Genomic DNA, 26,174 nt, shown 5'->3' on the forward strand with positions numbered 1-26,174 from the left:
CTTTCAGAATATAACATTTGCTGATCAATTCATATATAACTGAATATTAAGAATAATCATGATGCTGGGTGTGGTGCTTCACATCTGTAATCCCAGATACTTGGGAGGCAGAGATCAGGAGGATCATGGTTCAAGGCAAACCTAGACAAAAAGTTAGCAAGACCCCATCTCAACCAACAAGCCTGGTGTGATGGTTTGTGCCTGTCATCCCAGCCACATGGAAGACACAGGTAGGAAGACTGAAGGCTAAGTTCAGCCCTGGGCAAAAAGTGGAGACTCAAAAAATAACTGGAGCAAAAAAAGAAAAGGCTGGCGGAATGGCTCAAGTGGTAGAGCACCTGCCTAGCAAGCACTAAGCCCTGGGTTAAAACCCCAGTACTGCCCCCAAAAAATCATGGCAAACATTTATATGGTGGTCACTACTGGCCAGCAATATGCTGAACCCTACACATGGACTCAGCTAGTGGCCACACCACCCAGATGAGTGAGCATTAACTGAGTGCTTACTATATGCTAGGCATTGACCTAACCTTATTTAATCTTCTCATAATTCTATGAGGGAAGAGCAGTTATCTCCCTCTCTCTTTTTTAATAGATGCGGAACTGAGATTTAGAGACGTTAAGGACTTGCCCAAGGTCACTTCAGAGAATACAAGAGGGCAAAAAAAAAAAAAAAAAAAAATTAACAAAACACACAAGGGAAAGAAAAATCCCAAACCGGGCTGTCCTACCTCTGCATTCCTAGTCACTCAACCATAGGATCATACCCGCCCCCCCCTCCGCCATCCTCCAGTAGAGTTTTGATACTTTTGCACCTGTCCTGTGGCTGAGAACTCTGTGCCAGGAAAAAAACCCTTCACAAAACTGGGAGAATGCTAACAATTCAACAGTGCTACATAATTACAGTACTGCAGCCTCATCCCCCTTTTTAAACGCGCCGCCCTAAAATCTCCATAAAAACCCAGTTTACTGAGGGGCAAATCCTGCTTGTTCAGATCCTCTTCCTATTTGCGAGCAGAGCAGCAAAAATGCGCCAGGCCTGGTGGGCGGGGCTGGGATGCTCAGGTTTGGACCGAGGGGCGGGCTCTCTTGCCTGTGGACCAATCACCGAACACTTCTCTTCTAGCCGGCTGCGGATTGGCGGTTGCCATAGCTCCGGGAGTTCGCTTGCCAACATGGCGGCCGCCGAGCAGCCGCGACGGCGGCGTTTCTCGCTTTGGGCCCTTCGCGGCTTGTAAAGCGCGCGCGGCTCCAGGCATGGGCTTCCCGCTGCCGCCGCCCCTGCTGTTGGGGCTGCTCCTGCTGCAGGGCGTCCTGAGGCCGCTGGGGGCGGATCTGGGTGTGTATGGCGGGGCAGTGACCTGCTGGGCCCGGGAAGCCACGACCGCCAAAGAAGCCGCCACACAGCTGGGGCAGTAATTCTGCGGCTGTTAACCCTGCCTTGTCCCCTTCCTTCTCTCTTAGTTTTCATCCCGTCTTTCATCCGAATGTCCGGGTCTGAGGTCAGCGCGTCCCTGGTCGGAGCCACCGAGGGTGTGACCGTGTCCCTGGCCACGCTGCAGGCCGAGGCGGGTAAAGTCTGGCTCTTCTCATGGTGCCGCCCAAGGCGCCTGGCGATGGCGTCACCGGGGCTCCTGTGTCCTCAGCAGTCTAGGGATGGGAGGAGGAGGGGGCATAGAGCCAAGAGGCCAGTGGACGGTGTTGCAGGAGCGCCATTTGCGTGCTTTGCCTGCATTCCCTCATTTTCCTTATCACAACAGTGATAGCGTTTTGTCCATGTGCACATGACGTTCAGAGACATCGCCCGCCACTTGCCGCAATCGCAGTTTGTAAAGGGATCCCATACTAGGCGGTCTGACTCCAGGGCACCCCTTATCCACTGAACGTCGCTGCCCGTGAAGAGGCATTCTCATCTCTCTCTTAGGACTGTTGCCAGTTCCAGCTTGTGGAGTGCCAAGCAATGAGACGGGAAACTGGAGTGTGACTGTGACCTGTCGTGGTGTGGTAAGGCCATAAGCAAACCTCTGTAGCATCTTTCTGCAGCTCCCGCAGACTCTCGCGCGCTCTCTCTCTCTCTCTCTCTCTTTCTCTCTCTCTCTTTCTCCCTCCTTGCCTCTCTCCCTTCCCCCTCTTCCTTTCTCCCCCTTTTTCTCTCTCTGTCCCCCCTCCCTCCACCTTTCTCCCTGGCTCTCCTTCCCTTCCTTCCCCCTGGCTCTCCTTCCCTTCCTTCCCCCCTTCTCCATCTCTTAGACAAGTGTTCTACCACTGAGCTACACCCCCAGCCCAGAAGTGCCTTCTTTTTTTTTTTTTTTTTTGTCTTTTTAAATTTTATTTTTGGTGTATTTATTCATTTATTCATAGGTGCATACATTGTTTGGGCCATTCTCCCCTCTCCCACCAAAAGTGCCTTCTTGATTTGATTCCATGCACAGAACTGTCTTGGAATTGTGGGCTGTTGGTGTAGACATCCATTCAGTCTAGGTCTCTTACCCCAGGATAAAGGTCTTCCAATGCCTTTCAGGTGGTCTGTGAAGCCCTGTGAACTTGGGTGTGAAATTCTGTGTCTATTCTGTGTATTTTTCTGATGAGACAGTCAGCAGCTTCTGTCAAATTATCAAATGAGTCTGGACTCAGAAAGCCTTTGTAACCACTGACGTTCAAGTCTGCAGAGATTAGCTGTCTCCCAGCAGTGGATGTTCTTCCAGTGCCTTGAGTGTGGCAGCATCAACGATGGAGGTGAAGCCAGCCTCCACTTGTACACTAGGAATGGATGCTCACACATCCAGAGTCAACAAGAGAGAAACTGGGGCTTCCTTTTACTCACTTTTTTGTGCATTTAGTCTTCCACCAGTAGAAGGATAAAAACATGTAAAAAGGTGCTAGGCAAATGTTAGTGTATCTCACCATACGTATCTCTAAGCTATTTGCTTTTATGTTAAGACCATAGGTTTGGGGATGGAAACGAAGAGAATTCCGTCATGTTTCTATGTTAGAAATATCAGGGTGCTGCTGCAATCACAAATCAGACACGTGCTCGAAACTGATGGATAAGGCAAAATTTACTTCTGCTGACCAGAGTCAGGCAGGCCAGCTCACCGAGCAGGAAGTCTGCTCAGTTTTTATCCCATGCAAGTCTGCCCCTCACCCTGATGGATGGGTTTGGGTTCACAGTCTTCGTGATTGACTACTTAGAAAAGGGCATATGGGGAAAGGGGGCCTTGAAGCAGGGAGAACAAGAAAATTCTTTTGGGCAATATTCATCTTTAAGCAAGCAGTTTGAGATTAGGACATCTGGTGATAAACAGCTCTTTGTTTGACCACAAGAACCTTGCAAGGTCAAGCAACAGTTCACAAAAGTGCATAGGCAGCAATTCGGGGAGGGTAACTGCCATCTACACGGTGATAGACATTAACTCCTTTGACAGAAAAGACCTGACTTTAGTTGATTCTCACATTACATACAGATCTCCTTTTGGAAAATGAGCCAAGGCTACCATGTGCTTTTCTGTGTTTTCCATTATGTGTTCTCATAAATTATAGATGTTGTTTTGAGTCACTCTAAAAGCATAGCCATGTTTTCCTTTCAGAATGTGCTGGAAGTGACAGTCCAGTTGAAGCAGGACCTACAGTGGTGTCCCTCTAATGACACAGATTCCTTCTCAGAGGTCCCATGCATCGTCCAGACGCTCCTGATCTCAGCATCTCACAATTCTTCCTGCTTAGCACATCTACTCATTCAGATGGAGATTTATGCCAATTCTTCTCTGACCCACAATGCATCAGGCAGGTACCGTCCTTGTCACAACATCTGTGTCAAACATTGTGTTTGATTAGAAGTGTGGCCATAAAGTTTGTAAAGTGTGTTGAAATTTACTGTTGAGTCTGTCTTCTCTTCCTGAATGTATTATTTTTGGGTTCATTTCTTATTTTAAATGCACTATTTTCATTTAAAAGATTTGTCTTACTGTATGTTTGCATCTTTTGTAAACCATTTTAAGTCCTTTTTAGGAGAAGGGGAAATTTGTTTCTGGGCATTGATAACCATGGCTTCATCATAAGAGGGGATAAAAGGAGGGAAAAACTCATGAATGAGTTTATAGAAAACTGGTGGATTTCCAGTAAAAGCTTTGGGCCTCCATCTCTCCTTTTCAGGAATCAGCCTGCTAACTTAAAAGCATATACACATTTACTTTTTATACCTTCTAAGAATGATATAATTAGAAATTATTCTATATGTACATGTGTAGGGTTTTGTGTGTATGTACATGTTGGGTATCGAACTCAGGGCCTCATTCATGCTAGGTAAACATTATACCACTGAGCTATAACCCTCGGCCAGACACCAAGTTCTTTTTAATAGCTGCGTAGTGTTCCACTGTGTGGATATACTGATGCTATATAAATCATGTCTAGCTTTTGATACTAGAACTAGTTCGATAGCAAATATCATGACATCTCTCTCTCTCTCTTTTCTCTCTGTCTCTCTCTCTCTCTCTCTCTCTCTCTCTATATATATATATATATATATTTTTTTTTTTTTTTGCAGTACTGGGGTTTGAACTCAGGGCCTTGCACTTGCTAGACAGGTGTTTTACTGCTTAAGCCATGCCTGTAGCTCTTTTTTTTCTTTAAGTCATTTTTTAGGTAGGGCCTCATGTTTTTGCCTGGGCTGACCTCAGACCACGATCTTCCTACCTACGGCCTCTTGTGTAACTGGGATCACAAGCACACACAAGCACACATCACCACGCCAGCTGAGATGGGTCTCACTAACTTTTTACCTGGACTGGCCTTGAACTGTGATCCTCCTGATCTCTGCCTTCCTAGTAGTTTTTGCCTGGGCTAGCCTCAAAAACTGCAATCCTCCTGATCCTTGGCTCTGAGTAGCTAGGATTACAGGTGTGAGCCATTGGAGCCCATTATGTTAGTCATTTTTGAGATAAGGCTTAGCTTTATGTGTGGGCCTGCCTGGATAGATCCCACATAGCTGGGATGACAGGCATGCACCACTGTGCCCAGCTTTCAAAAGGGTTTTGTTTTTTTGAGGGGGAGGAACTGAGGTTTGAACTTTGCTTTACACTTGCAACACAGGTGCTCTACCACTTGATCCACACCCCCAGTCCATTTTGCTCTGCTTATTTTGGAGATGGGGTAGTGTGAACTATTTTCCCAGGCTGGGCTCGAATTTTGATCCTCCTAATCTCAGCCTCCCAAGTAGCCAGGATTACAAGCATCAGCCACTGCTACTTGGCTTCAAAAGGTTATTTTTAAAAACATTCCCTCCCCCAGCCTTTTGTTCAAACTCCAGTACTGCAAAAACAAAAACAAAAAGCAAAAAACAAAACCAGTGTGCTGGGCGCTGGTGGCTCACACCTGTAATCCTAGCCACTTGGGAGGCTGAGATTGGGAGGATCATGGTTTGAGGCCACGTACAGGAAGGATTAATGGTAGCTTTGCTGTTTAGATTATTGCCTTTCTCTTCCCTTTCCCTTTGACAAATACACCTGGGTATATTTAGGATATATTTTTGAATATCCAGCTCTGGAACTTTAAGTCTTTGTATAATTGGTAATTATGAGATGTCTGCTCTGACCCTGTGAAGGTGTGGAAAACTTTACACCCAGTCAGACAGAGATCAAAACAAGGAAAAGCAAGGAAGGACAGACAGGAGGTAAGTGTTACGCCTAGCAGTAGTGAAGCCAGCCAGCAGTGGAGGGGCCATATAGACAGATGTGCCCCCGTTTGTCTATATAACACACAGTAGAACCCTCTTCTAAAGCCTGCTGCTGACTGTCACACTGGCGTCATTACCTGGAGGGTCAGCCCCTCAGCTCGATGTCATTCACTTACGAGGGTTCTACTGTGTTCCAGCGTGGAGTGTGTAATGGTCGCTCGCTAGCTGCTTCTTCCCTCCCATCATTCGATGTTGTGTAGAGTTGACACATGTACCTGCTATGTAGCTTCTAGTGTATCAAATCCTAGGACAAAAGTAAAGCTCACCAGACTGGAAGTGGTAAATTTTGTTACCGATCTGGTAAAGTAAACCCTTGTATGCAGTAAGTGACTGCAGAAAAACGAGAGCATTACAACTTCTGGCTTCTGAGCTGGGAAGCTGAGGTGTCACGCATTCCTTGTTCAAAGGGAGAAGCCTGCAATGTCCTGAAGTGTTGCAAGCCACCATCCTGCTGAGTTTTACTGTCTTAGAGTCTTTCGTTGTGGGAGTGCTGGGGTTTGAACTCAAGGCCTTGTCCTTGCTGGGCAGGTGCTCTACCACTTAGCCCCAGCACTTTTGGATTTTTTAAATAGGGTGTTGTGTTTTTGCCATGCTGGTCTGATCTAAGAACCTCCTGTTTGTGCCTTCACTTAGCTGGGGTGACAGGTATGCACCAACATGCCCATTTTTTTTTGTTGAGATGGGGGGTCTTAATTACTTTTTGCCAGGGCTGGCCTGGATTTTGATCCTCCTGATCTCTTCCCACATAACTGGGATTATGGGTGTGAGCCACTGCACTCTGCTGATTTTGTCTTTTTTAGTATTAATACCTTCCCTGGGCTCCACTTACATTGTCCCCGAGTCCAGCAGCTCTCTCTTGAGTTATTGCATCAGCTTCTGAGTGGCTTCTCTGTCCACAGCCCACCTTCTCCTGGGTTGCTCCCTCTGTCCTCTGCTTAGACTCTTCAGTAGTTCTCACTCTATTTCTGGCGGCCAGTGTCACCCCAGGCGCATCCATGAGAGCTGGAAAGCTCTCTGAGAATTTGAAATTTTTCCATTGTGTTGATAATTTGCGGTAGAAAGAAATTTTCATTTAATATGATTTAAGACCCTGAGATAATTATTTCTTACACTGGGTTATGCCCTCCCAGGGACTGACCTCCCAAAGTCTGTGACCCTTTTGAAAAGAGTCTATCATTATTCCCTTGGGAAGTAGTATGAGTTGTGCTTCTAAAATGTTCCCTTTCCAAAAGACCTGGAATTCTTTTTCTTTTTTTTTCATGGTACTGGTATTTGAACTCAGGGCCTCATGCTTGCTAGGCAGGCAACTCTACCACTTGAGCCACTCTGCCAGCCCTGTTTTGGGATGAGTTGGGTATTTTTGAGTTAGGGTCTCGAGAACTATTTGCCCAGGCTGACTTCAAACTAAGATCCTCCTGATCTCTGCCTTCTGTGTAGCTAGAATTTCAGGCATGAGCCACCAGCCCCTGGCAAGACCTGAAATTCTTACCAGAAAAAAATTAAAAATATGTCTTATTTTCGGATCTTAAAGACACAAGTCTAGGAGGCTGGGGTGGTGAAGTGGTCACATTCATCAAATGAAATGTAATTTATTAAATAAACTATGTAATTGTTCTAATACTTCGTCCTGAAAATGGAGACTTTTACCAAGGACTCCTGTCAAGGGAGGCAGGGATTAGAACACCTCCTTGGTCTGTACTGGGCAATTTTCCTATTTCAGGCATAGGCCCTACACCAGTGGGGCTGGAGCAAGGGAAGCAGGCACAAGGTGGAATCAGCTATAGAAATGCTTTCTCTTGACAAAAGCTTCCACTTATTGGAGGTTTTGTGTGTGCTAAGTTTTGGTTAAGCACTCTTCTATTAAAAAAAAAAATTAGTTGGTGTGGTGGTACACACTTCAGCACTTGGGAGGCTGAAGCAGGAGAATTCCTTGAGCACAGGAGTTTGAGACCAGCCTGGGCAACACAGTAAGATTCCCTGTAAAAAAAAGTTATTGCCGGGGCCGGGGGGTGGGGTGGGGGGGGTGGTGTAAAAAAATTACTGAGGTGAAATTCACGTAACATAAATAAGCATTTTAAAGTGGATGTGGACGGCTCAGAGGCATTGAGTTGATTTGTGGTACTCTGTGGCCACCACCTCTGTGTGGTTCCAGAACATTTCTGTCCCTCCATACCTTTCCAGCCACTCCCTACTCCCTGGGCCCTGGCTGCCACCCACCTGCTTTGTGTCTTGTTGAGGACATTTCACACAAACGGAACTGTGCTGCAGATGACCTTGTGTGCCTGCCTTGTTTTCATTAGTGTAGCGGTTTTAAGGTTCATCCTTGTAGCATGTTATTTGACCTTTTATGGTCAAATAACAGCTAGTGTGTGAACGTATCACCATTTGCTCATCCTCTGTCAGCTGGTGGATATTTGGGCTGTTTCCACCATTTGGCTGAAATGAACAGCTTTTTTTTTGATGCTGGGACTTGTATCCAGAGCCTTCACCTTGAGCCACTCCACCAGCTCTATTTTTGTGAAAGGTTATTTTTGAGATAGGGTCTCGTGAATTATTTGCCGGGCTGGCTTTGAACTGCAATCTTCCTGATCTCTGCCTCCTGAATAGCTAGGACTACTGGCGTGAGCCACTGGCACCCAGCTGAACTGCTACTCTTAATGTTTGCAGCATCTGTGTTCAGTAAACCCCATGATTCCATGTTGGAATAGTGAGTAGGAAAACCTACAGAGAGGAGATGCCGGGTTGTGGTGGGTATGGGGAATGGGAGATGACAGCTAAAGGGTCCAGGTTTGTCCCTTAGACCATGACAGTGTCCTAAAATCCACTCTGGTGACGGTTGTGGATATTTGTGATTATGCCAAAATCCACTGACATTGACACTTCACGTGGATGAATTGTGTGGTATGTGAGTTACGCCTCAATAGAGCTGTTCTGAAAAACCCCCTGTGCCCAAGCAAAGAATGCTGCTTGAGCCCCTGTCATGGGCCAGGCCACCTGCTGGGGCTGGGGTTTCAAAGAGACACACTCAGTAGGATGAACAGACAGGAAGCGGAAGTCAGGTATCAGGGCACTCTGTTGGGGGGTGGTGAGGGAAGAATCTGCTAAGGTTGGGGAGGCCCTTTCAGCTGAGGAGCTGAAGGAGATGGTGGAGGGGAGGATGGGGGCTGAGGGCCCCCCAGGGAGAAGGGCAGCATGTGCAAAGGCCAGGAGGTACCAGAGCACAGAGAGCAAGGTGGGGTTTCAGGAGAGGGGGCTGGGGCCACATCTGGGCCAGTGCGTGGATTTTGGTAGAAGAGTGATTTGGTTCCATTTTCCAGAAGTATTGGGTGGGACAACGGACTGGAGGGGTCTGAATTTGAAGAGGGGAAGCCTCAGCTTTGTGGGAGCAAGGAGCTGATGTATTGTGCACTAAGATTGCCCTGGGGTTCTGAGAGCTAATCTCCCCCAAAGCTTGAACAGATTCACTATGCGACATTTGGGATCCAGTAAGATAGGACTCGACATTGAGCATGTAGCATAATTTTTAAAAATGTCCTTGTGACTAGATATGCTGTCTGAGATGCCACGGTGGCTTACTTTATCTGAAGGGAGGGAATAAGTTAAAGGAATAAGTACCTAATGTCAGTCTTATGAAAAGAATTGTTCAGAGCATTGAAAAATAAAATCAGTGATTACTTTTATCCTAACTTGTAACTTTTAGTCAATGAATTATCTTCAAGATCGGCTGTGACTTCCTTAGTGAATGTTGGTTTTCTTTTTTTGTTTTTTAGTTATCTTTTGCATAGGGTCTGGCTGTATGCCTGGGCTGACCTGGACCACCCTCCTCCTGTTTGTGTTTCCTGAGTAGCTGGAGTGACAGGCACATGAATTCCCACCCAGCCTTTTTTATTGGTTGAGATGGGCTCTCACTAACTTTTTGCCTGGGCTGTCCTGGAACCCTGACCCTTCCTGATCTCCACCTTCTGAGTAGCTGGGATTATAGACATGAGTCACTGTGCTCAGCTTAAATTTGGTCTTTTGTTGGAGAAGTAGATGTTATGTTTTCTGCATGGCTCATTTCAAGGATCCATCATGGGGAGGGTTTGGCAGTGGAGATTTCTGAAGCATAATGATTTAGCTTTTTCTGGAACGTCAGTGTGACCAAGCCTTGTTAGGTTGTCACACAGCTGAATGTTTTGTCTTGTGTGCACTTTTCAGAGAATGCAACTGTGATACCTAACCAGGCATATCAGCCTCTGGGTCCTTGTCCTTGCAATTTAATAGCTGGAGCCTGTGACATTCGCTGCTGCTGTGACCAGGTACATATGTGACAGCATGTGGAGAACACCAACACTTCCCCCTCGTTGGCTTTTCTTTTTGGCAATACTTGGGTTTTGAACTCAGGGCCTTACACTTGTCAGGCAGGCACTCTACCACTTGAGCCAAACTCCCAGTGGCTTTTTAATGGATGGTCTTTCCTTTCTTTTCCTTTTCCTTTCTTCTCTTCTTGTCTCTTTTCTTCTCTTTCTTTTTTGGTGGGCCTGGGGTTTGAACTCAGGGCTTCTCACTTGCGAGACAGGTGCTCTAGCATGTGAGCCATACCTGCAGCCCTACATTGGTCATTTTTGAGATGAGGTTTTGCTTTATTCCCTGCCTGGCCTGGACCTTGATCTTCTGTATCTCTGCCTCCTGAATAGCTGGAATTATAGGCGTGACCTACCATGCTTAGCCTGGGCTAGGGGTTTAGAAGGGTAATGACAGTAAAAAAAGGCATTTGCTTTGTGATGGACCCCATCAGGCATCTCTTCAGTGCTGTCTGCTCCTTGTGCTGAGTTTTGTGGGCACATCTTATGTTGCTAGTGCAGCTGATTTCTGAAGGCCCAAAGTTCCTGACATGGAACCTCCATAGAGAGTTGGCTAAAGAAATTCCAGGACTATTTCTCGTGGGCACACAGCACTTTGGAAGGAAAGGAGACTATATTTGCTTCTCACCTACTGCCGGCCTCTCACCTACTGCTTCTCTCATCTGCCGGCCTGACATCTCTCATAGCCCGGAGCTGCTACCCTGTCTCCTCACTGCTACCCTGTCCCTTGTGTCTACTTTCAAGGAGTGCTCAGAGGAGGTGAGAGAGCTGTTCAGGCCAGCCTGCTTCACGGGTGTGTTCGGGGGAGATGTCCGTCCTCTGTTTGACCAGTTCTGCACCGCTGGGACCACTTACCGGGTCTCTGACTGGTTTCCCCTCCTGTGCGTGCAGTCATCGCCGGCCAACTCGCCCTTCCTGGGCCTCTTCTACCATGGTGCTGTGTGAGTACCCAGCCACTGCAGGAGGGTCTCATTCCCTGGCCTGGGCCACATCCAGGGGTCACCTTTTTCTCAGTACATTAGAGAATGTGATTCTTGGGCTGGTGGAGTGGCTCAAATGGTAGAGTGCCTGTGTAGCAAGGGTTAGGCCCTGAGTTGAAACCTCAATAGCAAAAAAAAAAAAAAAAAAAAAGGAAAGGAAAAGATAAAAGGATTCTATTATGGCTCCCAGTTGTACAATACCATTTTCCTTAAGTGTTGGAGAAGTCGAGCCACACTGAGAATGAACTGATCCATACAGCAACTAGGTGACGGTGACCATGGGGGGAGCAGGTGGGAAGGAGTGGCAGGCCCAGGGGAACTGAATTCTTTGTACTTTAGTTGTGTATTGAAAATATACGAGCATCTATGGTTTTTGTAATTTAAAAAAAAAAGTGAAGAAAAGCTTGACGGGAAGGTTACGTCTCTGCTGATGACAGCCAAGAGCGTCAGTGACAATCTTTCTTCTGCACATCAGTTCTCCTAGGCACGACCCTGCTTTTGAAGTCTGTCTTCACTCTGACCTCAGAGACTTTTCACACAAGGACTTTTACAAGCAAGGAGATCCAATTCTGACCCCCGACAATGCATATTTTACTGTTCCACAGGTGAGGACTGCTTCAGTCTAGGTATGCCAGCCTCTTCTCTGATTGCCCCGTCCTGCTGTAAACTCATATTGCTCTAGAAAACCTCTTCCTAAGCTTCTCATTTTTCTTCTGTGGATTTTCCAGGGACTTAACTATTAATTTTCTCTGGATTAAGAAAAGAAAATCACTCTTAAATTAATCTCATCTTTGCCAAATCTCAGAGTAAACTTGTAAAATAAACCCAAAAGATCGTAACCTCATGGAAGTAATGGCCATTTTCCTTTCCATCTTTTTTCTCACTTTGTAATTCAGGCTGGCCTCAGCCTACCAAGTGCTGGGATTACAGGTATGCATTACCATGCCTGGCTTTAATAGCCAATTTCTAATAAACTCTAAATATATCATTTTGTATAACATTCTGGAATTCCGAAAAGTATTTCAAGGTTGTAGTTTTATTTAAAAAAGTTTTTTTTACTTAATTTTTTTTTTTTCAGTTTTGGTGATAAACCTAGGACCTGGAGCATGCTGGGCCAGTGCCTACTCCCTGTATGGCACCTCTAGCCCTTTATCTTAATTGCAGCATTATTAGGGAAAAAATATTTGTGGGAAGAAAACATAGAATGCTAAACCATTTCTCTTTACTACTCATATGAAGCCATTTTTATGGTATTAAAAAATGGGGTCTTTCCAGGCACTTGTGGCTCCTGCCTGTAATCCTAGCCAGAGAGGCAGAGATCAGGAGGATCACAGTTGGAAGCCAGCCCAGGCAATAGTTCTCGAGACCCTGTCTTGAAAAACCCTTCTCAAAAATAGGGCTGGTGGAGTGGCTCAAAGTGAAGGCCCTGAGTTCAAACCCCAGAGCTGCAAAAGGGGTCTAGGGGTGTAGCTCAGAGGTAGAGCACATGCTGAGGACATATGGGGCCCTGGGTTCTGTCCCCAGCATCCAAAAGAACAATCTGGATATGATAAGAGAAAATGAACTCAAATATATCATGTTTTTGCAAAGTAAATGAAGCGGGGAAAGAATTGTCCCTATTTTCATTTATTTGTTTGTTAGTCAATCTGGTTTCTAAATATCGAGCCCAGTCTGTCCTGGAACTCATTGTCCTCCCCCTCAGCCTCCCAAAAGCTAAGATTATAGTCGGCCGCCACCACAAGGCCTTTAGTTTTTATTATTAATACTTGTTTTGACTCCTTAGCCAGTGGCTTCCAGATCAATTAGATGTTTTGCCAAAGTTGGTCATCTAGTCAGTGGACTAGCCATTGTTGAAACTACACCAGCCCTAAGAGCAGGAAGCAGAAAGAACGAGTGGAAGGGCTGCCAATCTGTTCTTATGACTAGAAGAAAGGCCACAAATCTGTGGGGTTTTAACTTCAGGTGTCCCTGGTTGGTCAGTGTCTACAGAATGCCCCCGTGGCATTCCTCCAGAACTTTGATATCAAGTGCACTACGAACTTGGAAGTACTCCCAGAGCGAGATGACATCATCAACCTGAAGATACGGAGGAGTGCTATAGGAGGTACGTGCCATTGTTGGAAGAAAGCACAGACTTGAGTGTCAAGGTGAGCTATGATACATGTCATCTCTGCTTTACCAGCTTGAGATAACAGTTCACCTGCCATTGAGGATGGTGTTTTCTTGGAAAAGAAAGCATCGGCCGTCATTCTTGGGTGAGGATTTTCACATACTCCCCCGAGGCTGCAGTCAGAAGCTAAGAACAGAGGGCTCTGGATAGGGTGTTGGAGCGGGGAGTGTTCTGCTGTCACAGGCAGCCAGTGCCATGTATGTTCAGTAAGTAGATGTGATCCTGTCAGACCATGCGGTCCTGCGGAAGTGAATCTATGTCTTTTTAGGCATAGTCACACCAGCAGTAATCTATGAAGAAGCAAGTGACCTTCACAAATTCATCACCAGCACAGGTAGTGTCACACTTTTTTATGTCATTTCTTATAAGTGTTACATTGGTCCAGAGTACAATAACACCCCATTCCCACATTTTCTTTTCTTTTTTTTTTTTTTTTTTTAATTTCTTGGCAGTATGGGGGTTTGAACTCAGGGCTTTGCACTTGGTAGGCAGATGCTCTAACACTTGAGCCACATCCCCAGGACTCTTTTGTTTTGTGATGTGGGGGAGTTTTTGCTGTTGTGCTGAGGCTGGTCTTGAACTCCTGGGCTCAAGTGATCCTCCTACCGCAGCCTCCTGAGTAGCTGGAACCACAGGTGTGCACTACCACACCCTACTCAAAATACATTTTTAGTAAGAATTTAGGGCCGGACTGGGGGCATAGCTCAAGTGGTAGAGCACCTACCTAGCAAGCTCAAAACCCTGAGTGCAAACCCTAGTTCTGAAAAACCAATAAAGAAGAATTTAGGGCACTTTCCCAGAGTCCAGAAGGTGTCCCAGCAGCACTCCAGTTGCTCCTTTTTCTGCCCAGCTTGCTTCAGGACCCTGTGACTTGAGCTGGCTCCTTCGTGGGCCTGGATCAAATGAGTTGCAGGGTGTGTCAGGTTCCAGGAGCCTTTTTGTACACGTTTGTGAGGTAGTGAAAGAATTCTTAAAGTCAGGTGCAGTTGGCTCACTCCTGTAATCCTATCTACTCAGGAGGCAGAGATCAGGAGACCTGTGGTTCGAAACCAGCCCAGGCAAATTGTTCACGAGACCCTATTTAGAAAATACTCAACACAAAGAAGGTGTTACAGCTGGACAGGTCCCTGCTATGGAGCTTATACCCCATGACCTTTCCTTTTCCCAAGTTTGAGGTCTGCATCAGCTATGAGCCGGGTGCTGGGAAGGAAAGGGACAGATGTCACTAGGGTACTATGGCCAGTGCTGACTTGGATGACCAGAGTTAGGGTGTCCCTGGAGGAAGTGATGACTATGCTGTATTGGGGAACTGGAGTAGGCAGGCAGGGGTGGGCTGTGGGGAGCAGGGGAGGCACGCAGTAACAGATGAGCTCAAAGAAGGTCTTTGATTCATGAAGGTATTCTTGTATTTGCAGAAACACTTTTGAGCAGTGGATTCTCCCCCCGAAATGTGAATGTGGAAGAACATTATGTTTTCACGTGGCATAATAACACGATCACTGAAGTAACTGTCAGAATTGTTAGAGCGGAAATCAGCACCCGACAGAGAGGTGACTTTGATGTGGTAGTGAGGATGCTTTCAGCTTAAAGTATTTCTTTCCTTTCTTCAAGATTCTCAGAACATATAAATGAAGTCAGATTTGTTTGTGTGTATGATTCAACCAAAGAGACAGTATTTCTTTTGCACATCAAAATACAATTAAGGGAAAGAAAATGGTGTCATAGGTGTACACTGTGTCTTTCTTTTGATTTATTTCTAGGAATAATGACACAGAGATTTACAGTGAAGTTTTTAAGCCATAATAGAGGTAATGGAAAGGAATTATCTGGAAATCCAGGTGAGATGAATACAGAAGTCATGGGTCCTCCAAACTGATCTTAGCAAGTACTCCTGGGCCATCCCATGGCTCTGGGACTCTCTCCCCAGTTTTTGTTGGTCCTCCCTCCCTTCCCCTTCCTCCCCAGGGTTTAAATCCAGGGCCTCACACATACTTGGCAAGCGCTCTATCACTGAACTACCTCTCCAGCCCCCTTTCATTTTATTTTGAGACAGGGTTTTGTTAAGTTACCTAGGCTGACCTCAAACTTCCAATCCTCCTGCCTTAGCCTTCTGAATAGCTGGGACTACAGGTGTATGTACCACATTCAACTTAGGGTTTTTGTAGACGTTCTGAGAAACACTGTCAGAATATGTGAATGATGTTGAAGTTCTTATCAAAAAAGGAAAATCTGGGTAAGAGCCGGAGATGACAAGTTAGAGAAACAGCTGGTGTGTACTGTGATGCAGGACAGGGTTTTAGAAGGACTGTGTGCCAGGAGCCCATCTTCAAAGATTTAGCTGTCTTACTTGGGAAGACAGCACCAATCTGAGCTCACTAATGAATGAGTGCTGGACTAGTGGGCAGGAGCCCTAGACCTTCAGCACAGAGAGCTGGTCATTCAACCCCATGTCCTCTTCCTGAGGAGCTATGCTGAGGTGGAGGTAAAGCTGTGAGCAGGTGGGATCCCTGTCCTCAGCAGGTTTCCACTCTGAGGTCATGAGGAGGATGTGCCTTAAAAATCAGAGGTTGCACACTGGGAACAGGAATGCCCTGGGCGAAGGCAAGGAGGCAGAAGTGAGCAGGAAGTACTGGGCAGGGCTGGGGTGCAGGGAGGCTGGCGTTCAGGAGCCATGGGAAATGATGTGGGAAACGCAGAACCACTGCACAACATTGCTCGGGTCCTGACTGTTGAGCAGCTCTGAAGCACACTGGGAGACACACGGGAAGCATGAGGATGAACTGGCTGTGAGGCTACCGTAAGGGACTATTGATTTCCTAGAAGGGATATACTGGAACTGGGGTTGGGTAAGGAATGTCTTTAATTTCAGGAGTCGTAGGATGGAGATTTTTCTCGAAGCGTTGTGATATCTGCAGCTTGTTTTCAAACAGTCCTGTGAAAGAAATATTTACACGTTTACCTGAACTTACGTTTATGGCTAGACACTGAGTTGTGGATTCCAGGTGGTGGCTCTGTTGGTGTTCACGGTATCACCTCACAGGGGCGATGCCAGGCTCTGGGTTGATGGGATTCCTGACAGTGGTCCCTTCTGACAGTAGTGTCATCCATCCTTCAGCAGTGTTTGTTAACTGGTGGCCTGGCCGCTTTGGTGTCCTTTGTGAGATGGACTTTACAGATTTTATTTCTGAAATGTATTTTTAAAAGTCACATGAATGGTCTCATCTGTTAAAAGCAAAACCAAAAAAAACCAGTGCAGGGGGTCACCTTCTCTCGGGGTATTTTCAAAAGCTTTTATGCTGTTTGATGCACCAGCCCTTCTAACCAGTGTTAGACTGGCCTGTGAAGAAAGACTGATTCTTCTCCATGTTTGTTTAGGTTACCAACTTGGCAGGCCTCTCCGAACGCTGGACACCAACAGGGTGGATAGTGGTACAGCTTTACACCTTTGGCAGTCAGGTAATCTTTGTAGACCAGAATTGGAAGTATTTCCATTCTGTGAACCTAATCAAGCAATCAGTTAGTTTGAAGCTGGTTGGAGGGGAGCGGGGTTGGGGGGTGGTGGGGAGGTGCTGCTCTTCTGCTTCCATGGCTGGCTTTGTTTTTCTTTAAGGAGTGTAAACATTGTGCACATCTGCTTATCACTAAGAGGGTTGGGTTTTAGCAGCCACTTGCCTTGAGACTTCCTTTTCGCTGCCTACAGCTCAGCGTGGCTCTCACGGGGGACGTAGAGCAGCTTCCTTCTCAACCAGGGAAGACAGCACTGTGGTCATTATGCACTGGGCCAGAGGCATTGGATTTCACCCTTGGAACAAACCACCCATCCTGCACGGTCCAGGAATTCTGATCCGGAAAGGCGCCTTTGTTCAGCTTTGAAAGGCTTAGAGCCACAATAATCTCAGTTTTTGAAAGCTGGAAACTTTATTTCTACTTACTGTTTTCTCTGTTTTTCAGGAAAACTTTGAAGGAAATGTTTACTTTTGTTTAGCAGAAGCAGTAAGAGGCTCATCTTTTCCTTTTACAGCTGGAAGGGGTCTGTGTACGTCAGTAACTTTCAGACCTATTTTATTTGGAGAAAACGTATTGTCTGGGTGCCTTTTGGAAGTTGGGATTCAGGAAAATTGCACTCAGCTCAGGTGAGCTTCACTCATGGCTGTGTCTGCATTTTGAGTGATTTACTTACAATCAGTTCTTTTTTTTTGTCAGTACTGGGATTTGAACTCAGGCCCTACACCTTGAGCCACTCCGCTAGCCCCTTTTTAGTGAAAGTTTTTTTTGAGATAGGGTCTCTTGAACTATTTGCCCAAGTTGCTTTAAACCGTGATCCTCCTGAGCTCTGCCTCTGAGTAGCTAGGATTAGAGGTGTGAGCCCCCTGCACCTTAAAATAATTTCTAAAGACAATGTGAGCATGAGAGGTTAGAGCGATTAGAACTGGTGTAGAAGCAAAGTGGGTGATGAATCAACACAACTCGCCCTCAGACCTGACTCAAATACCCATAGAAGGGAAAGCTGACCTTTCTTGGGATGAAAGCCATTTTGTCCACATAAAGCAACACTCTGCTGAACTGTGTTCAGATTGTTGGATCCTTACACTCTCGCAACTGTTAAAAGGACCAGAGTCAGATATAATTGGTGTGATTAACATTTGAAGAACAGTTAAGCCCTGTTACATGGTGTATAAAGAACTCTACTTAGGGTGCAGTGGCTCACGCTTGTCCATCCCAGCTACTCAGGAGATAGAGATTGGAAGGATCAAGGTTTGAGGCCAGCTGGGCTGGGGCAAAAAGTTCTTGAAAAAGTTCATCTCAACCAATAAAAAGCTGGGCTTTGTGGTGCATTCCTGTTGCCTGCCATCCCAGCTATGCAAGAAGCATAAAGTAGGACGATTAACGTCCAGGTTGGCAGGGGCATAAAGTCAAGATCCTATTAAAAAATAACTAAGCTGGCGCTGGTGGCTCATGGCTATCTATAATCCTAGCCACTTGGGAGGCTGAGATTGGGAGGATCACAGTTTGAGGCCAGCCTGTGCAAATAGTTCACAAGACCCCTTCTCCAAAATAACCAGAGCAAAATGAACTGGAGGCTGGCTCAAGTGGGAGAGCGCCTGCAGAACAAAACAAACAAGCAAGCACCGCAGGGAAGAGCTTTGCCCTTGAGTGTATGGGTGCATTTGGAAAGTGCGTTTGTGGATACATGCGCACATTCTTTTGAAAAATAATTGAGGGGAAATTCACAAAACTCATCGTTTTAAAGAGAACAGTCCCGGGGCTTTAGCACATTCATGGCGTGGCGCAACTGCCACCTCTGCCCCATCACCCGAAAAGGAAAGCTCCGCATCCTCCCGCCCAGCCTGTGGCCGTGAGGATCCTGCCGTCCTGCCGTCCGTCTGTCTGTCTCTGCGGCTTTGCCTGTCTGGATCCTCGTAGCCAGGGGACCGTGAGCAGGCAGAGGGAGCGCGTGACTTTGGGCCGGTTTCCCGCTCAGCGCAGTGTTTCTGGGGCTTGGCCGGGTCGCAGAGAGCGTCCGAGCTCGTCCTTTGCGTGGCTGCGCCGCATCCCGTGTGCACACAGTCCTCAGTTGATGGACACGTGGATGCACACTCACGCACAAGTTTCTCTTTGCACACGTTTTCACTTTTGGGTTTTTTTTGGCAAATGCTCTTCCACTTTAGCCGCACCTCCAGCTCGTTTTTGTTCATTTTTTCAGATAGGGTTTTGTGCCTGGACTGCGTTCTACTTCCACCTGCCAAGTACTGAGATTACAGTTGACCACCATGCTCGGCTTGTTTTTGAGATATGGTCTTGCTAATTTTTGCCCGGGCTGACCTCAAACCACAGTTCTCCTATCTCTGAGGAGTAGCTGCAATTACAAGCATACACCAGCAGGCCCGGCCCACATTTTCCGTTTTTTTTTTTGTTTTTTGGTGGCACTGGGGTTTGAACTCAGGGCCTCATGCTTGCTACACAAGTGCTCTTACTACCTGGGCCACGTCACCAGCCGTCTTCTGTTCTTGGGGTGTGTACTCAGGAGTAGAAGTACTGGGTTAATGGTAATTTCCTTTAGTGTTTTGAGGATCCACCCAACTGTTTTCATGCTTGGCTGCATCACTGCTCTTCCTGCCAAGGGTTCATTTTTCCCACATTCTCCTCAACCTTTGCTGTTTTCAATTTTTAAAAAAATAAGCTCCTAGGGCTGCAGGTGTGGCTTAAATGGTAGAGTGCCTGCCTAGCAATTGGGAAGCCCCGAGTTCAAATCCCAGTGCTGCCAGAAAAAAAAACAAAAACCAAACCAACCCCAAACCCCAAAACCTCCTAGTAGGTATGAAGTGGTATTTCTCTGTGTTTGATTGCATGCATGTTTATATACATTTCAACTGTTAACACATCCCAAGTGGTGTAGCTCTTGGGGAGCAGGTGGGGAGGTTTTGGGAAACCAAGTTAGACTGTGTAAGTCCTGGACAGCAGCCCCTAGCACAGGCTGTGAGGAATATCCTCCTCTCTTGCAGGAAGGATGTCGTTGACAAACTTCATTCATTGATACAGGCAACTCATGTGGCAACACGGGGCAACTCTGATGACAGTGACCTAAGTGATGGCTGGGTGGAGATCATACGTAAGTCACAGCTGTGACCTGGTGGCTATGCCTGTCAGCTGCAGTTGTAGCTTCACAGCCTGGTGCGTTAGGTCATGTAAGGTTTTTTTTTTTTTTTCTTGCTGACTTAACCACACATCTGTCACCTGTCCAGGCAGGATGCTGTTCACACTGTTCACCTGTTTTTCCTGGTGTCTTTTGTTTTTAAAGAGGAAATTCAGAAGAAGTTCTGATTTCTCAGTTATTTTATGAGCTAAAAATCCTTTTTGGAGAACATAAATGAGGCGTGGAGATTGGCACTTTGCATTGCTCCTTTAGATTGGCAGGAATATGGCATTTGAGAATTGGTGTTAGAGTTTATGGAGCACCTTTGTTAATTAAAGAAAATGATGAAATTGCAAACCTTGTGCCAAGTGAAAGAAGTGCAGGCACAAACAACCACAGTGTGCGGCCCCGTTCATATGTAATGTTAGAACTGCCAGTGTGGACAGACAGAAAGCAGGGGGTAGCTGCAGGAAGTTGGGGTGACCGCTGTGGGAACAGGGTTGGTGTTCTGATCCTGGGCCTGGGCTGAGGTATAGCTCAGTGACAGAGTGTATGCTTAGCAGGTGAGGTGTGAGGTCCTGGGCTCCATCCCTAGAACTAACCCCCCCCCAATAAAAAAACACCCAACAAAACAGAAAACCATAACCAAGAAGAAACACTGTAAATCTCATGACAGCTGCATAACTCTGAATAACCACTGAATTGTGCACTGTAAAAGGGAATGGGTGGATGGTAGGGTATATGAGCGATATCTTAAATAAGCTAGAGAGAGAGAGAGAGAGAGAGAGAGAGAGAGAGAGCGCATGGAGCTCAGATAAAAAGACTTGACCATCCAGTGCTTTTGCCAGAGGTATTAGCAGGTTGGGTTGGCAGGGGGATGTATACAAAGACAGACACACCGCATGTATGTGGAGTAGAAGTGAGCCAGATTCAGCTGGTCCCCACCAGGAAATGATCCCACAGGTCACCTCCAAGCCATAAATGTCCATTGAGTCATTGAGATTTGGTTCATGGAGTTGTCCATGGGCAGTTATCCATGGGTGAGTCACAGGTGCAGCTGGGTCAAAGCGCTGTCTTCCTCCGTGGCAAGTCAGGCACCGGCTTCCAGTTCTGTGGGGAGTCTTGGGTGTGTACACACCTGAGGAGCAAGCTACCTGCATGACTTCATCTGTGTCATTGCCTTCCAGACCAGAGAGAGCTGGATGTGTCCACGGAGGAGAGGGGTCCTGATGGTCATGAGGTTCTCAGACTCCCATCTGCCCATCCAGTCTGTGCCCAGGGCACTCAGCCCAGAGGGAGTGAGGCTTCCCTTCCCCTGGGCTCTGCCGTCCAGGACAGCAATCCCAAGCTATTTGGAAGGCAGAGATTGGGAAGAGTGTGGTCCAAGGCTGGCCCAGGAAATAACTCTGAATAACCTAAAGAATAACTAAAGCAAAAAAGGGCTGGGGGCGTGGCTTAAGTAGTAGAGCCCTGTGTGAGGCTCTGAGTTCAAATCCCAGTGCCACTCTCCCCCCCAAAAAAATCTAGGTGGACTTCAGGGTGGAGCATGCACACTGAACCATGATTTATGGGGACTGTTATAGGGACCATGGCTTTTAAAGTCGAAGCAACTGGTTTCCCGTATAAGGAACACTTTAAACACACGGGTCAGTTAGCACCTCCTGAAGGGTCACACAGCTGTGGAGACAGACCTACTGGAGATTAAAGTGTCATAAATGTGATTCCTGTCTACTCTAATTTCCCATGTTTGATAACCTGCATGGCATGGTAGAAAAGTTATTTATTTTTTAGGCGGTACTGGGGCTTGGACTCAGGGGTGTGAGCTTCCTAGGCAGGCGCTCTATTACTTGAGGCACTCTGCCAGCCGTTTCTGCTTTGGTTATTTCTGAGACAGCGTCTTGCTTTATGCCTCAGCCTGCCTGGATTGCAGATCCTATTTGTGCTCCCCGTATAGCTGGGATGACAGGCGTGCACCACCCACCCAGCCACTGTTGAGACCAGGCTGTTTGCCCGGGCTGGCCTGGAGCCTCCATCCTCCCACTTCTGCCTCCCAGCTAGTTAGGGTTACAGAGAAAGCCATGATTACTCTTTCAGAAATGCCTAATTCTTCATTCCCACAGGTGTCGCCGCCCCCGACGGTGCCAATCTGTCGGTTAGTGACGCAGGTGGCGCGTGCCTGGACGTCCCCGCGCAGCTCCACATCCGGGTCCTGGTGGGCGAGGCCGGCGCGGTGGAAGGGGTTGCGCAGCGGGAGGTCGTGGGCGTGGAGACCAGGTGGGCGTCCGTGACAGGGTCGCGGGCGGGAGGGTGAAAGGCCCCGCAGGCAGGCAGCGCTAAGTGCTGCTAAATGCACGTGGAGTGCGTGTGGCGCTGGGGGGAGGTTCTCCGGGGGTTTGGGTGAATGCGCGGTCAGTGAAGGCGATCGAGTGCCGATCAGAGCGCCCTGCCGCTGCCTAGAGACTCGGGTGGCACGTATCGGGTTCGATCATGGCGTCCTACTTGAGAGCAGTGTGTGATCGCGGGCTATGACTGCAAGCCCTCATCTATAAAACGGTGATGGGGCCGGAGGTGTGGTTTAGTGCTGGAGCGCCTGCCTAGTAAGAGTGAGGCCCTGAGTTCAAGTCCCAGTACCACTACCAAAAACAATTTTGTGCTGTAACAGCAGCCAGGCATGGTGACACATGCTACCAGCATTTGGGAGGCTGAGGCAGGTGGATCATGAGTTCAAGCATAGCCTGGGCTACACAGCAAAACTCTCTCAAAAAAACAAAGCAAAAAAAAAAAAATGGTGGCAATTCCTTTACATACCAGGCGTCTATCAGTGATAAGTGACAGGATTCCATTAAGCAGAAAGGGGAGTGTGTGGAAAAGTCCACACCTGGCCAGTTCCTGGTTCCTGGTTCCCATGTTTTATCTCTTGGCTCCTCTTCCCTTTGGGTGGACTGCATCCTCAGGGAAGTCCTGTTCAAGAGATGTCAAAGAGAACCCAGCAGTTCCCGCAGGGTGGCAGCTTTCCACTGGACTCAGTGGAAAGACAGGTGCTTTCTTAAGATAGATATGGGCAGACTTTCATTGGTTTACTTTGGGCTATGCCCTCCGTTCTGAACCAATCCTATGGCTGAGGCAATAGACAGCTCTGATTGGCCAGGCTCAGAGGATGGACCCACCCCTAAATTCAGGCTGGTGCCTTCTGGTCCACTGAGCTGACAGTGGTCAGAGGTGCTTTCCCAAGGAAAAGTTGGGATGCAGTTACCAGAGACGAGATTCTGGTAACCACCAAACTCACTTCATAGTGGCCTTCCCCCCCAACACACACACCAGGTGCTGGGGATGGAACCAGGGCCTTGCACATGCTACATCCCCAGCCCCATGGTACTGTTTTGAGGATCATATGTGATGGTGTGTAAAGCTCCTTAGCTTGCACTTAGAGCAGGGAATGTCTTCAACAAATGGTTAGCTGTTGTTTTTATTTTCTTGTTTGAGACAAACAAGTGATGAAACAAGTTACCTTTTACAGCACCGACTATAGAGTGAAATGGCGGGGGACAACAGAGATGGGCGTGGGTGATAGGTTGGTGAGGGTTCATCACATTCTTCTACCTTCTGGTGTCTCTATTTGAAAATTTATACAACGTAAAGATTCCTGGATGTGCTCAGCAGACTAGAAATGAACAGTAGCTGTGTTGCCGGCATCTTTTCCTCCCCAGGTTCTCCACGGTGAACTGGCAGTACCAGTGTGGACTTACATGTGAGGATAAGGCCAGCCTTCTCCCCATCAGTGCATCAGTCCAGTTCATTCAAATACCTGCACAGTTGCCCCGCCCCTTGACAAGGTAACCCAGTGGCAGACCTAGTAGACATTGTCAGGAAGCAGAAAAACTCGCTGTTGAAACTAGGAAGCTTATTTCTGTAGTCAAGTTTTGATGCTGTTCACCTGTAGTCATTGTAACCTTCTAAAATGTTCTGTAGATTCCAGATCAATTTCTCGGAATATGACTGTAATAGAAATGAGGTGTGTTGGCCACAACTCCTATATCCCCTGACCCACTATTACCAAGGTAGGAAACCAGTTTTGTTGCAGTGGTTATCAGTTCTGTTATGCATTTAAAAAATCTAAAAGTAATGTGTCAATGTCACAAAAAACTTAAAATACATAGATTTTAAAAGAAAAATATTGGGCTGGGGATGGTGCTCAAGTGGTAGCGCACTTGCCTGGCAAGGATGAGGCCCTGAGTTCATGCCTCAGCACTGCCAAGAGAAAAAAGCAAAAAAAAGTCCCTGTACTCAAGAACTTAGAGATGATGACGATTAATGGTTTGGCTGACCATAAACTTACCAGGAAAGTCAAGAAATGATATGACTCTTTCCGGTGTCTTTCAGGGGAGCCTCGCTCCCAGCGTGTGGCCAACGGCTTGGTGCTGGTGTTCCTCCTCCTGTTGGCCATGCTCCTCAGCCACCCCTGGGCCCGAGCGTGCCAGGCTCGGCGTGGGGCTGCTGTGTACCACTAGCTCTTCCTGGAGACTGCGGACTTTACTTCAGTAGGGTAGTCCTACCTGCCTCTCTGTGACATTTTAATAAATGAAATGCTTTATTTTTTTAATAGAAAATCCTTCTTAAGTGTTCTGTGAATTGATTCCTTTATGTAGCTAGCCAGATGTTTGTGACAGTGCACAATGACATGCTGATGGCTGGACGGGGCAGAGCAAAATACAGAGTTGGAAAGAACAACTTGGGTCTATCAGTTTTCAAATAAAACTGATACAACACGAAGATGGTATTGAAGATCATTGTTGATGGGTGTGCACAGTGGCTCATGACTGTAATCTCAGCTACTCAGGAAGCGGAGATTGGGAGAACCACAGTTCAAGGCCAGCTCAGGCAAAAAGTTTGTGAGACTCCCATCTCAACCAATAAAAATCTGGGTGTGGTGACTCATGCAAGTCATCCCAGCCAGGTGGGGAGCGTAAATAGGAGAATCATGGTCCAAGCCAGCCAGGCAAGTGCAAGGGCCTGAGTGCAAAACACTGCAACAAGACCATTGTTAGAACGATCCACCATAAAAGTCAGTGTTAGACATTTTAACTTATCACAAAGTACTGACGTTATATTGGTTTTATTAATAGCACAGTCATTCTTTTCTTTAATTTTTACAGTTTGTGTTGATTAATTTCCCACATTCCAGAGAAAGGATTAAGAAATGTGTAATGCCTTAAAAATGCTGTAATACAGAGGTCAGAGGTGCAGCTCAGTGGGGCAGGGCTCAGCCAGGATGTGTGAGGCCCTGGGTTCAGTCCCTAGCTCCGAAAAAAAGAAGGAAGGAAGGAAGGAAGGAAGGAAAAGAAAAGAAAAGAAAATGCAAATGATACTAAAGCATTAGGTGAGTTGATAAGGAAAGACATAGGGGCCGGGGAGAGAAGGAAAGGAAAACAAAACTGGGGCTATTAGTCCATGAGAGTATATGCCAAAGACTCCACAGCTAGCAGAGGCAGACCCCCCTCTAGTCTAATCACACCAAGTGTGATCAGCTGTGAGAGTCTCACTGATAAAATGGTTATCAGTGAAGCGTTCTTCCTAGCTGAGAACCCTTCCCATGGCTCCTCACAAGGGGACAGGCAGCCTGATGCAGTGGGGGATGGGCCTGAATAGTCGCCCATGAGTTGTTCTGTGTGCTGCTAATGCATGGAGTCATCGTACACCATGGGTGAACCCAATTCTGAAAAGTGACCCTTTTGCTTTTTACTTTTCGGTTGAGCTCTTAACTCCTCCTGATGTCCCAGCACCATACACAATGTGCCACAGTATTGCTACTGTTCACTGCAGAGTACCTGTCCAGGGGGCAGTTTAAATCCTCCTTCCAACTGAAGTCCCCTCCCCTTCCTCCCTCCATTCTTTCTTCCCTCCTTCCCTCCCTCAGAGTCTGTGCTTTCTAGGCAGGTGCTCTACCACCTGAATCATGCTCCCAGTCTTTTGGCTTTATTTTTCAGATAGAATCTCGTGGTTTTTCCCTGGCTGGCTTCACATCCCTGATCTTCCTATTTCTGCCTCCTGAGTAGCTGGGATTATAGACATGTACCACCGTGCCTTGGCTAAAGACCATTTTGAAAGAAGTACATAGCCAGTCATGGCACTGGTCATAATTTGAGCAAGCTTGAAATCCTGTCACTTTAAGCTTCTGCTCTGCGGTGGTGTTGGGTCTTCTCCCAACCCCAAGGTAGGGCTGTCTTGGGAATCTGGATTGGTACTGGATCATTGGGGCCAGGGTCTGGGCCATTATCCAAACTGCAGCTGTTTGAATTCACTTCACACCCCTTAG

At 47.0% G+C, this 26,174-nt stretch overlaps 1 protein-coding gene across 3 annotated transcripts; it reads left to right on the forward strand.

Moving 5' to 3' along the window:
* The first annotated feature begins 1,154 nt into the window (after window positions 1-1,154).
* Tctn2 (tectonic family member 2) lies at window positions 1,155-24,630 on the forward strand. 3 transcript variants are annotated; one of them, XM_074061116.1, is made up of 18 exons: window positions 1,155-1,339; window positions 1,465-1,572; window positions 1,925-2,004; window positions 3,588-3,783; window positions 9,932-10,032; window positions 10,822-11,018; window positions 11,533-11,662; window positions 13,038-13,161; window positions 13,496-13,561; window positions 14,643-14,777; window positions 14,988-15,065; window positions 16,603-16,683; window positions 17,249-17,360; window positions 19,731-19,837; window positions 21,982-22,135; window positions 23,569-23,694; window positions 23,831-23,919; window positions 24,242-24,630. In XM_074061116.1, exons 1-18 carry the CDS (start codon window positions 1,258-1,260, stop codon window positions 24,367-24,369), a joined length of 2,094 nt encoding a protein of 697 aa, XP_073917217.1. In that variant the 5' UTR covers window positions 1,155-1,257; the 3' UTR covers window positions 24,370-24,630. The 3 variants fall into 3 exon arrangements, with proteins under 3 accessions (XP_073917217.1, XP_020017063.2, XP_073917218.1); XM_020161474.2 differs by having other exon boundaries at window positions 13,020-13,161; window positions 24,242-24,625; XM_074061117.1 differs by lacking the exon at window positions 13,496-13,561 and having other exon boundaries at window positions 13,020-13,161.
* Window positions 24,631-26,174: the final 1,544 nt, after the last annotated feature.

This window comes from Castor canadensis, chromosome 18, assembly GCF_047511655.1.
Source record: "Castor canadensis chromosome 18, mCasCan1.hap1v2, whole genome shotgun sequence".
Taxonomy (NCBI): Eukaryota; Metazoa; Chordata; class Mammalia; order Rodentia; family Castoridae; genus Castor; species Castor canadensis.

Excerpts from the sequence above, each read along its gene's own strand:
- Tctn2 (XM_020161474.2), top strand. The coding sequence starts at position 1,258 with ATGGGCTTCCCGCTGCCGCCGCCCCTGCTGTTGGGGCTGCTCCTGCTG. Across the intron at positions 11,663-13,019 it reads CATATTTTACTGTTCCACAG|GTGTCCCTGGTTGGTCAGTG; the intron begins GTGAGGACTGCT and ends TTTTAACTTCAG. Across the intron at positions 15,066-16,602 it reads GGAATTATCTGGAAATCCAG|GTTACCAACTTGGCAGGCCT; the intron begins GTGAGATGAATA and ends ATGTTTGTTTAG.